The sequence below is a fragment of the Pocillopora verrucosa genome, chromosome 13 (genome assembly GCF_036669915.1).
Source record: "Pocillopora verrucosa isolate sample1 chromosome 13, ASM3666991v2, whole genome shotgun sequence".
NCBI classification, from domain to species: domain Eukaryota; kingdom Metazoa; phylum Cnidaria; class Anthozoa; order Scleractinia; family Pocilloporidae; genus Pocillopora; species Pocillopora verrucosa.
Window position 1 is genome coordinate 16,387,615 of NC_089324.1, and position 12,893 is coordinate 16,400,507.

General features: G+C 38.6%; 1 protein-coding gene across 1 annotated transcript; it reads left to right on the forward strand.

The window, feature by feature from the left end:
* Positions 1–52: 52 nt before the first annotated feature.
* Positions 53–12,336, forward strand: LOC131794753 (histone-lysine N-methyltransferase EZH2). Its single transcript, XM_059112306.2, has 22 exons — positions 53–232; positions 990–1,118; positions 1,448–1,564; positions 2,050–2,176; positions 2,293–2,430; positions 3,353–3,482; positions 4,264–4,329; positions 4,754–4,848; positions 5,535–5,569; positions 5,787–5,846; positions 6,229–6,369; positions 6,596–6,739; positions 7,191–7,282; positions 7,933–7,973; positions 8,280–8,405; positions 9,089–9,202; positions 9,483–9,547; positions 9,624–9,719; positions 10,151–10,232; positions 10,420–10,500; positions 11,078–11,162; positions 12,154–12,336. The coding sequence occupies exons 1-22, from the start codon at positions 122–124 to the stop codon at positions 12,218–12,220; spliced, it is 2,142 nt and encodes a 713-aa protein (XP_058968289.2). The 5' UTR covers positions 53–121; the 3' UTR covers positions 12,221–12,336.
* The last annotated feature ends 557 nt before the right edge of the window (positions 12,337–12,893 follow it).

The window sequence follows — 12,893 nt, forward strand, 5'->3', positions numbered from 1 at the left end:
AATAACCGAGTACAACCGAAAAGCTACGAAAATTGCCGAGTTTTGATAATCATTCAGTATTGTTTGAAAACGCGTGTTCCCGCCGTATTTATTATCCAGAAAGCTATCCTGTCGAGTTATCATGACAGAAGTGAGGGATTGCAGCATGGAAAGTGACCTAAAACGAACTGCCCGGCTGGAATACCTAAAATTAAGGCAATCCAAGCAATCAGAGAAAGTCGAAGCGGTGAAGGTACTCGGAAGTTACACTTGATCTCCCACAGACAACATTAAGACATGTGCATCGTTGTTGTCGCATGCAACAAGCTTATCTTTACTTTTAGTAACATGAAAATTCACTATTACCTCTGTAACAATTAATTGGGAGTTGGCATTTGTTTCTGATCTATTTAACCAATATTTTTTGATATAATTATTGTAGCAAAAGAGTGAGTTTTCAATGAAACAGATTTCTTCCACTGAAACAAGGTGAAATCAACCTTTAGCTACGGGTATTTTAATCTCTTTGAGAAAGGACTGCGCTCTCTTATGATTTTTTTATGTTAAAGTTAATGTTCTCACCTGCAGTTTGTATGCGTTTAAATTTTTCTTTATTTTTAAATAACAATTTCTCATTGTCAAGCAAGCTGTTTGTTTCATTTTGATGCGGTCATGTGATAATAGCGTACCGTGGAGGTCGAAATTATTGGAACCCTATAACTCTCATGGTCTGATTTATAGTTCTCTCCACTAGCTGCTACACATTTCCTTGTAAATAGCTACCAGAATTTGGTTGTTAGATCCAGATAACAACTAACCGATAAGTTTTAGTATTCTTATTGCCTGTTCACTGGATACAGTATAGATGTTGTAGGGAGAAGTTGCTTGTTAATCACTTGTGTGAGTTAGAGGATTGAAGGACAGTGAATTTACAACTTGTGAGTCAGTCATATGTTATTTCTTAATCAATAAATATTTAACTTGATTTTTTTTAATCTGCTATCTTTCAGACCTGTTTTAGAGACAATCAACAAAGCATCAGAGAGCAGTTGGTGAGGAGAAGAGAGCTACAAAAGGGTGAAAAGCAGCAAATGGTTCCATATATATCACCTGCTGAACAGCTTCCCTCCACAAGAAAGGTATGAAGAATTTCAGTACTTTCAGTTTAACTGTGAAAGAAAGTATTGTGAGCATAATACCAGTAAAAATTGGAGGAAAATTCTGTAGCTGTTTATTTATCCCTTTGACTCCCAAGATCTCATTAGTAATTCTCCTTACTGTCTCTTATACAGTTCTTATGATGTCAGTTCAAAGAATTTAGTATTGGATCAACTTATAAGTCTCTAATCAATATTTTTCTATTCTTGTCACTTGTCCTGTTGATATTTTTAGGAGAAATTCCATTATGATCACTTGCGGGGGTGTAATTTCACTTCAAATTTGTGCTCTGGTGTTTTTTTTTTACCAGAGTTCTGTTTACTGTGGATTTGGACATGGTACTCAACATACAGTTTTAAGGACCCTGTATACTGTGCAGTCTCTTCCACAGTTCTTTACCTGGTCTCCTCTGCAGCAAAACTATATGGTAGGTGAATAAATCTTTCTGAGTTCAAGGTCTGTAGTGTAAGTTATGGAAAGAGTTTTGTCGACTCACATTTATGGCTCAAGTGTGAGAACCATAAATCTGAGTTGAAATACAATATTCTGTAACTTATTGCACAGACCAAGAAAATGACGTTAGTGAGATATTTCTTAAATCTCTGGGTTCGAATAGATTTCAATTTGAACAAACTTTTGAATAAACTTTTTGGGAGCCACACTCTGAAATGCAGCCAGCTTAATTGAACAATCATAACACACACTCTGAGCAAGAGATACTTGTATAATAAATATTTCTTACCAACCAAGCTCAAGATACATTCTGTAAGTTATGGATCAAGTTTTTTCCATTCCTTTTATAACTTACAGTGTGATCAGAGAAAAGGGGTTTTGTTGATAAAATTCTGATGGTATTTGACAAGGAAACCAGAATTCATTTTCCTGCATTGAATGCCATTTGCATCTTACCAGGTGGAAGATGAGACAGTCTTGCACAATATTCCATACATGGGTGAAGAAGTTTTAGACCAGGATGGATCATTTATTGAGGAGCTCATCAAAAACTATGAGGGGAGAGTTCACAACACTCCAGAACATGGTAAAGAACACTTCTTCCTAGATTTCATTTTTTGTTTTTAACTCTCTGACATTTCAATTGGCTCAAAAAGGACTGACTTTTCTTTCACAAGAATGTTGCCTTTTTATTTTGTGCAGTGTTTGATGAAGCAGCCCTCACAGATGATCTACTTCTACAGCTGGTTGAAGCGTTGAAAAAACACAAGAATTCTGCTAAGGAGAATGCAGAAAGTGAAACAAAAAAAGATGAGGAGAAGGAAACAACTGAAGTTACAGGTTAGTAAGTCTCCTTACTGTCTGCCATACAGTTCTTGTGATGTTAGTTTAGAGAATTTGGTATTGGATTGACTTATAATCCCCTTATTGATATTTTCTTTATTCTCATCACTTGTCTGCTTGATATTGTATTGATATTATTAGGAGAAATTCTATCTCGGTCACTCATGGGAGTTAAAGGGTTAATTACCTACAGTAAATCATACTGGTAAGAATACAAGCTGAAAAGGTTAAAATCAGAAGGTTGTGTATCCCACACAACCTTTTAATCAATTAAAGACAGTTGATTCCATTGGTGCACACTGTGAATATTTGTGTTCAGTTTGAGGCAACATACCCCTATAAACCCTTAAAGTGATCAGCATCTGATTTCTCCTCACATTAATACAGCTGAATTGTTTATTAAGGTCATGAGAATAAGGGAAATGATCACCAACCTAAGATGCTTTGATTATTAACAAATTCTCCTTGTCAGCACTAAAAGAAATATGTAGAGAAGAGTATAGAGAATTTGGATACTGATGTTTGGGTGTAAAGGGTTAACTTTTAAGTATTTGTCATGTTCATCCCCATCACAATGCAAAAAAAAAACATCACATAGCATTTCAATTCTAGCAGTATGCATGCTGTTCGTCAAATGAAACTGGTTTTATGGTTGAACCACCTATATTTTTCCAAAGCATGGTAAAAGAGCTTGTGAAATGGTATTTTGTTCAGCCACAGGTTCCATTCTTGCTGGGAGCACTTGAAATTTATCTTTCTCCTCATGTCTCTGAAAAAAAAATTATTGTTCAGTTGTAAATTGGTGTTGATAACTGCCAACCTCCTGCAAATTGCATTTTACTATCGTATAGACCATTACCAGTGTTGGGCATTGTTATGGTAGTTATTTTTTTAACAAAGAATTCTCTTTATTTTACAGAGGATGATTGTTTACCAAAAGATGAAGAAAAACCACCAGAAGAGACAGGGGAGACCCACGATGAACTATTTGATGCCATAGCATCTCTGTTTCCTGATAAAGGTTTAACTGGTGCAGAAGTTTTCCGAAGGTAAACATCATATTTTGGTTTAAATTTTTTTATCTTTCTGGGTTTCAAGCTCTGGCAAGGGCCATTTTGTTGTATTTTCAGGCAAAATAATTGACTCAGACAATGAGCAGAAAAATAATGTGGAGCCTGGCTGTGTCCGCATGGTGTGTTCTTGGGAAAGACACTTCACCCTTGCAGTGCCTCTCCTAAACCCTTTAACTCCCAGATCAAATTTGTAATTCTCCCTTCTGTCAACCATACAATTCTTATTATGTTAGTTCCATGAATTCAGTATTGGATCAACTAATTATTCCCAAATTGGCATTTTTCTTTATTCTCATCACTTATCTGGTTGATATTGTGTTGATATTGTAAGGAGAAATTCTGTCTTGGTCACTCAAGGAAGTTAAAGGGTTAACCCTAATATGGACTGGCATCCCATCCATGGAGGTTGCAAAAATATGGTAGTCCTGTCATATTCCTTAAACAAGGGTCAGTTCCAGTAAAATGAGCTCCTTGGCTTAATAAGGTCAACTCTGAACTCAAGCCAAGCGCCCGATCCAGCCAGAGCTTGTCCTGGTGTCCTTGGCTTGAATTGGTATGTCCCTGAATGAGATGCCAGTCCATTGTAAGGTTGCCCCTCAGCTTTTCATTGGTCTTCCCTGAAAATTTGCTGCTACCCATATATACTCTTTGGTGGAGCTTTTGGGAGTCCAAATGCACTAACATTAGGCTACCCTTTCTGGCTTGCTTTTGTACTTGAGTTTTTTGTACTGGACTTGTTTCTGCTATTTTTCTACAGATACAAGAATGTGCTGGATCATAAGAATGGGGAATTACCACCAGAATGTACTCCAAATATCGACAGGTTAGGAAAGCAATCAACTAACACTTTATGTAAGATCAGCGAATGAAAAAACAGTGTGTCTGAAGTGTGTCATGTGGTTGAAATTTAATGTTATATTCCTTGGTAGAAAAATCCTTTGTCATGGCAATTATTTTGTATGATCTACACTGTAAACTCTTTAACTTCCAGGATCTGATTTTTGCACATTTCCTTATAAATTAGTTATGAGAATGTAGTGTTAGATCAAGATAAAAACTTTAACCTGATAAGTTTGATTAATCTCATTACCTGTTGGCTGGATAATTTATGGATATTTTGGGGAGAAGTTACATGTTAATTACTTCTGGTGGTTAAAGTGTTGAGCTTTTTATATTGGCTAATTCTTGACATGTCGCATACAAATTTTACTTCAGATGAGTGGTTTTATTTTTTCCCTCTTTTTTAGTCCCATGGCACAATCTGTTTCAAGAGAACAAAGTCTGCACTCTTTTCACATGCTGTTCTGCAGAAGATGTTACAAGTATGATTGCTTTATGCACGGTAAGCAGAGCTGATCTTCATTGCAGTAATAGTTGTTATTATATGGCAAGACAGTCCTGAGGTAAATTGGACCATTCCAGAGATGGTTCATTCTTACTTGGTCCAGATTCTGCCATACGGATTGTTTCTACTGAAACGTCATCACTGGCAGCCATGTATTTTTGATCGGAAAAGCCACAAATTCAAAATAAAGAAGTTTGGTCCATGTGCATTTAATAAACTACTAACTAACTTTGCTTGCTCCAGCCATACTGGGGAATATTTGCCCCAGGTCGTTTTTGTACAAACCTTGCTGTGCTTGGTCCACACTGCCACAACCTTGGGCCAATATCCCTACTATGGCCCTTGCACTCAGTCAATAAGAAGGTATTATTTTCAAGGGAGATAGGTGTGTAAAGCATGAATATAAAATTGTTTTATATTCGCATTAAGTGGCTTAAACCATTGTTCTCAGTGATGGTGGTCAGTATTCATCACTCTGGATGGAATTCATCATTTAAGTCAAGTGACTGATAATTACTTTCACTCACATTATTGAAACATGAGTCTCTATCATAAAAAAAATATTTGCTTTTGAGGACTTTCCTCTCATGAATGATCTCATTATCTAATTGGCTATGTCATTTTTGTAACTTTGATGAAAAACTTTTTATTTACTGGTAATTGCTGCATTTTTGTTAATCTAGGGTGGAGAACACTTCCTACACAGATCAAGCGAAAGGTACAGATTTTTTTTAAGGTTGTGCTGTTGCTGTGTCCATACACTGCACCAGATAAATTTAAGGATTGCTTTTCTGTTTTAAAATTTTTTCTTGTATGGACAGGGCTTAACATTGCTCGCATTTGCAAGAAATTGGGCTATAACCAGGCTCTTAATTTGATCCATAAAAATTTGAAAAAATTGTCTCAGAATTTGACAATATTTGTCTTGTGCACAGAGCCCTGTTGATCTACAAGAAACAAACCCATGTGGAGCTGAGTGCTATACGCATGTTAAGGTACGTTCACAACTAGAGGTGTCGAAAGTAATCCGAGACTGCCATTGTTTTTCTTTACTTCGCTCTGTGATTGGTCCAAAAAAACTCGTGCCATTCTCTTAACCAATCAGATGCAAAGCTAACACCTGTCACAAAAAAACTCGTGCCATTCTCTTAACCAATCGGATGCAAAGCTAACGCCTGTCACGACTTGGTCACCCGCGTTTTCCCGCGCTTTGGGCCGTTCACTTGTTTTTACTTTGAGTTGTCATTGGTTCTTCAAGGCATTTTCCTTTCTTTCGATTGGTCAATGTAATTACATGTACTTTGGTTTTGGTTTTACGCCTCTCCATCGAAAAAATACTCGAAATACTTTTGATAGTCGCTTTACTCGTTGTAACAGAACGCACACGAAGGAGAAGAAGACAGCAAGTCATCAGAGTCAATCAGCACGAGGCGAAGAAGTAGAACCAGCAGCAAAGACAGCAAAGGTGGAAAAGTAAACTCTAAAGGTTCAGGATTTCCCAGTCCAGAGAAAACAGCGGTAAAGAATTTTTCTAAATTTTTTCAGAAAATTTTAACAAATGGGTTTATACTGGTTGGTTGAAGACATGGTTAACTTTTTTTTTAGAGTTTGCGACTTATTAAATTAAAAATTCCTATACCCAGTAAAAGATGTGATATGGAGAAATTTTTAATCTAGTGTATCAAGTAATCCGGGATTGCTTTGTTTTTGCCGCACTTAATTTCTATTATTTTGTTTTTAAAAGACTGAAGGAAGTAACACAGATCTTTTGCTTACAACTACTGAATGGACAGGAGCGGAGGCCTCGTTGTTTCGCGTTTTGAGGCCAATCTACTGTAACAACTATTGCAGTATTGCAAATTTAATTCGAACGAAAACTTGCAAAGAGGTGAGGAGCGTAGAATTTACACTAGGTCTTTCCCGAAAAAGGCCCGCTAATCAAACGTCGCGTTATTGTCGTAACTCTTCGGCCCAGCATCGGTGGCATAACAAAATGTCGTGCTGTCCATCGTTTTTTGCTCGATTTTTCAGTCAACGATGCTGGCCACTGTTGGGCAGCACCGGAGGCATCGTCGTATTTCTTTACGTCAGTATCGGATAATACGACAAATCGTCGAGCTTCTTGTCGTCGTTGCTCGACGTTTCCGTTATAAAGGCGATGCTGGCGCAAAGTTGGTTCAAACTTCGCGCTTTTTCGTGACTTAATTTCGAACGAGCCTGTTGTCACGACAAGCTCGATCGAGGAAGCCAAATCGGGCGGAAAGTTTTAGACGCGAAAACGACTAATTTTTTGGAGGTCAGTGACTTTGGCCCAACGAATATTGTGTCTCATTTTACAGGTGTACCTGAGAGCATTGCAAGAGTCACATGAACCGTTACCGACAGCAGATGATCAGGATACTCCACCAAGGAAGAAGAAAAGGAAACACAGGTCTGCTTCTATACAAAATATATGTTAACCCTTTCACTCGTTACTGTTTGCCATGCAATACCGTATCATCTCGAATCAGCGCTCGGGCGCTGATTTAAAATTTCGGCGGAAAGGAGGGCGCTTATTATTCTCTTATACTCTTTCCGCTACTGTTGAAGCTCAAAAAGTTATTAAGCAAAGTGGCAATAGAAACAGTTTTTTCGTGTATCCCTACTATTTAAGAAAATGAGGGAAGACGGGGGAGACGCTTCGTCGAGGTGGGCGCTTGTTTGACATTTTGGTGGGTTTGGATGAGCGCATATACGGGAGAGGACGCCTATTAGAGCGTGGGCGCTTATTAGCGCGTGGGCGCTTATTCGAGTAAGTACGGTAATTCTCATGATGTTAGTTTGGAGAATTTGGCATTGGATCAACTAATAATCCCCTAATTGAAATTTTTTTTTTCTTATCGCATGTCTCCTTGGTATTGTATCAATATTGTAATGAGAACTTCTGTCTTGGTCACACATGGGGAGTTTAAGGTTTAAATTTTGTTATCGACGTAGGGGATAACGTCCAGCTGCCATCTATTTTGTCCTTGCGTGTCTCTACCAAGCGTGATTTATGGTTCTTTATTGTTGGAATGTTTATTTCGTTTCTATGTTTTGCAGGATGTGGTCTCTTCATTGTAGAAAGATTCAGCTAAAGAAAGGTGAGGAAACATTTGAGAAAAACAGAAAATTGGGAAATATTAGGTTTCCATCTTAAGCTGTGTTACATGAACAGAAAATTTTAAGAATTCTTTCCTGTCAAACATTTCAGTGATCTCGAGCGAAAATTTGTCTTCCCGCAAAATCCTTGAAAATCGTTAATCTGCCTCCAAAATTTCTCCTTCCTCTACATACCATACTGATATGGAGTTGCCTAAATTTAGCTCAGGAGCTCGTTGAAGTAAATCATCTATTTTCGCCATACTAATTGAAAGCGTCTTTTTTTCCTTGTGTTTGTATCGTTTTAGACAGCACCTCTACTCATGTGTACAACTACATTCCTTGTGACCATCCTGGACAGACATGTGATCAGTCGTGCATCTGTGTTGCAACTCAAAACTTTTGCGAAAAGTTCTGTCAATGCAGCACCGATTGTAAGTCTAGTCTATTCTATTCTAAAGAGTTACTGAATTTGAAAAGTAATCTGGGCTTCATGGTTTTGCTACAGTTCACTACGTGACTGGTCCGGAAAACTCGCGCCATCCTCTCAACCAATCAGACGCGACCGATCACGACTTGGTCGCCCGCGTTTTCCCGCGCTTTGGGCAGTTTGGGCACTTCCTCGACCAATCAGATGCCAAATTATAACCAACCGCGCTTCCAATTTTTTGCTTGTTTTCTCTTTGCGCCCTCATTTGCTGTGTGACTATTTGGTTTTTTTTTGATTGGCCAGCGTGATCATTTTGGTTTTAGTTTTACGACACTCAATAAAAACGTGCTCAAACAGCCAATCAGAACAGCTGTTAGTGATGTAAACGACCAATTAGAATGCGAATCATATGCACGTAACCCCAAGAGAGCGCGGGGAAAACGCTACTGGTTTTGCATTTGATAAGCTGAGAATGTAGAGTTGGGTTGCCAAGCAAAACCGAAGCAATTCCAGATTACTAGAATCTCCCCTGAAATCAGATTAAAAGGTATTGTTTAATATTACTTCAGTACGTTATTTCCTCGTTAAAGACCGGCAGTTGCCCCATAACTTTCACTATAAATAATGTTTTGAACTGGTGCTAAGACATTAGTGCAATGAGGTCGACTGTCCTTTCCCCGCCGTTAGGTCAAAACCGGTTCCCTGGCTGTCGCTGCAAAGCTCAGTGCAACACCAAGCAGTGCCCATGCTTCTTAGCCGTCAGAGAGTGTGACCCAGACCTTTGTGGGACTTGTGGTGCTGGTAAGTAAAGAGAAAAGCCCTCTGATCGTCGTGTTATCGTCCAGTTTGTTAACTGAAACTGGAAATTGTTCGGGAAGGCAGTTTTTACGGTGTAAAAAGAAACCTTCAACTCGTAGGGGTTTACAAACTATAAGCTTGTTAAGAATAAGACAAAAGAGATAAAGAGAAACTGAGAAGGAATGAAGATGACTAAGGATAGGTAAGATGGTTTTGGCTTCTTACTTTTATGACGTTGTTTGTTGTGGACAAAAAGTAAATGTTGTTGAATTTCCCTCTATAGATAGCTTTGATGTAGCCACTAACATTTCCTGTAGAAATGTCGGCCTACAACGTGGTCAAAGAAAGGTTTGTACTTAATTTGTTAATTGAACAATTGTATAGTGTACCAAGCTAACACACAAGTACACTTTGGCTTTTTCAGCATTTGTTGCTTGCGCCCTCTGACGTGGCTGGTTGGGGAATTTACATCAAGGAGCCTTGCAAAAAGAACGAATTCATTGGCGAGTACTGTGGAGAGGTAGGAAAATTTTTCTTTCTTATTTTTAATGCACACATAGCAGTCACTTCATTCGTTGTCTGCCTGCGAGACTAAGAAGGAGAATGATTCTGTAAAACTTTTAAAGCGCCTTGATATTTACTTTGTTTTTTTGGGAACTAAGAGAGGTAACTCAAGCTATTGGTTATTTTTTTTTACTGGACTATTTTGTTCAGTCGAGAAAACGTTTGGTCTTTGCTCAAAGACCTCTCAATAAAATTGCTCGAGTTATCGAAAGATTGTCGAGCAGGCCGCTCGCCATCGGGCTCTCGTTTCCCCTAGCAACAGCTATGCTGAAATCGCAGGCTCAGACACCTGAAAACTGAGTATGAGTATGTGTGTCTTTTTTTTCTCCAAATTGCAATAGAAAGTGAATCTTCACAAGTTTTTACTTTCGTTTCTTTTGCTGTCAGATCATCTCTCAGGACGAGGCCGACCGCAGAGGAAAAGTTTACGACAAGTACATGTGCAGTTTTCTCTTCAATCTGAACAATGGTAGGGAAAGAGGATCCTAACATTTCATTTAATTTTGATCTAGAACCAAATCGCCATTTTGGGCGATGTTAATGTCATTGTTGGGGTTTGAATCCTCACGAGAGACTTGGAGTTTTTTTTCTCCCATCCTCGTGTCAGTTGTGTAGCATTTCTCTTGTTAATTGTGTTGGATTTGCTTAATTTTCAGACTTTGTTGTTGACGCTACTCGCAAAGGAAACAAAATTAGGTTCGCTAACCATTCCATCAGTCCAAACTGTTACGCCAAAGGTGAGAGATCGTTGGACCTTTCTTAAAGTTATCTTTGCTTCTATCTTTTGAATGTTTCTCAGGTACAATTGCAGTTAAATGTGAAAGAAAACACTGTGGTCCATGTTGAATCCAATGGTGTCCCGAAGTCCAGTCCACATCCAATCACTTTATGATAATTTCATTAAAACCTTACGGAAGACTTTTAAGCTTTGTCTTATAAGTTACTGACAACATCAAAAAAATTTTAATTTAAAAATTCGGTAAAATTGTGCAGTGCGCATTGTAAACTTAGTCTCGCTCCTTTGCTTTTAACAGAGCGTTAACCTTGTACACCCTAGCATCAGTATGTATTTTCTCCCTACTGTTCTCCATACATTTCTTAAGGTGCCGACAAGGAGAATTTATTTAACAATCAAGAGCTTCTTTCGTTGGTGATCAGTATCTTTATTCGCGTGTTGTATGGGGAAATTAGATGCTAGTCACTCGTAGCTAGGGGTCAGAGGGTTGGATATGAATTACTTATTAACTTTGTCTTAGTAAACGTTTGTTGCAAGCAAGAAACAAACTGAAAACACAGCACTTTGTTCCATTTCAGTGATGATGGTGAACGGGGACCATCGGATTGGAATATTTGCCAAACGTGACATCGAAGCTGGAGAGGAACTATTCTTTGACTACAGGTAAAGAAAGAAAAGCTATTTCTTCTTCATAAGTAAGCATCTTTGTCTCCAGAGGAAAGATCGATCGCTTTTTCACAAGCTTAAAGTGTCGTCATTGTTGATCCTAGCAATATACAGGGCGTTTGTCACGTGGAAACATAGCAAGGGCTTTGCTTATCATCCTTAACTGGTGTTGCGCGTCAACACCACCGTTTCTTTTCTTCGCCGCGGGAAAGTACGAGGCCTTGAGCATTAGAGCCCAACCCCCACCAAACCTCTCTCCGACTCGTCTTGATTCTTCCCGCGGGTGGATGAACGCGCGTCTTGCAGCGCTAATAATGAGGGCCTGGGAGCAAGCTACACCGTAGTGTTCTCTGTAGCTCAGTGGTGGAGCATCAGAACGCAGAATGGGAAGTTTTGGTGTTTGATTCTTTTAGGGGGAGTCAGTTTTTCTTTTTTTGTCCCACTTGTTTTTCATTGCTTTTTTTTCCGTGACTAAATGAATATGTCATAACATATTTCTTTCTTTCATGACTTAGCTCAAAACTTACCCTCTTTTTTAATTCATGGTACTCAGTTAAAACAACTTGGATGTCCCAATAATATTGTTGCTCCTTCTGGAGGGATGGGGATCCTAATTCACCGTAGGTTTCCTAAGTACTTGCCAGCTTTCTCAGGATCGACGCACTTATTCCACTGACCGCTTGCAACCAATCAGATGACAATATCCCCACCAGCCCTCCCCCCCTTCCCCCTTCCCCCTCCTCCCTCAAAAAAGAAAAACTTAAAAAGTGGCGATGATTTTAAAGAGCAGTGACCTTGATGTTAGTCCTTGATGGAGAAATGCACAGAAAGGATAGAGTAGATTGCCGAAGAACCCAATACTAGGGACTCGATCATGGCCCACTCTTTCAGGAGACAAGCGAGCTACTCAGCTTTTATTTTTGTCTCTCTACCTCTGATTTTTTAAGTTACTTGTTTTTCATTGTTTTTTTTTTAAATTATATTTCAGGTACAGTGCTACGGATGCCCTCAAGTTTGTAGGAATCGAGCGTGATGTAGACTTTGCTTTGAGATAAAAAGTTTAAATGTATTTTCCATTGACGCATACAGTATAGGTATTGAAACAAAAAAAACGTAGACAAACATTTTGCAGATCTGTTTACAATTGTAATTACTTTTGATTAAGAAAAATAAAGACAACTTTTTCATTCTTTTTGGAAAGTAATGGTCGTATTGTGCATTGTTTACAAAATGTATTGACGCAGTTTAGAGACTTAAGAAGGTCTTGGCCGATTTCGGAAGGCTCCGACTGATTTTCAAAATGTTTTGCAGGATTTCGGACGTTTCCGTCAGAGTTTGGGTGATTCGGTCCATTTTCGGACGGGTCTATCCGATTTGGGACGGGTGTGTCCTATTTTAAACAATTTCTTCCCATTTCGGACGGATCTGCTTTTTTAATGACTGTTCTGTCCGCTTTCATACTTCTTTTGTGTCAGTGAGTGAGTGGCAACTAAATAAGTATTAGAGAGGATGTATTGTCTGTTGGGTTCGAGCCATTTATTGCAAATCTACAAAGGCTAATTGCCCTGCCTTATTCTTTAAAGGAGATTTTGTGCTTTCGAGCGCATTCATGTGAAGATCTTTTTGTCCTAAATTGGTCAGCCTTCAAATAGCTTTAGTTCAGCATTATTCCTGCTCGTATTCCCAGAATTGATAACAAATTCTCTTTTCTCTCTATTTTTTAAAGTA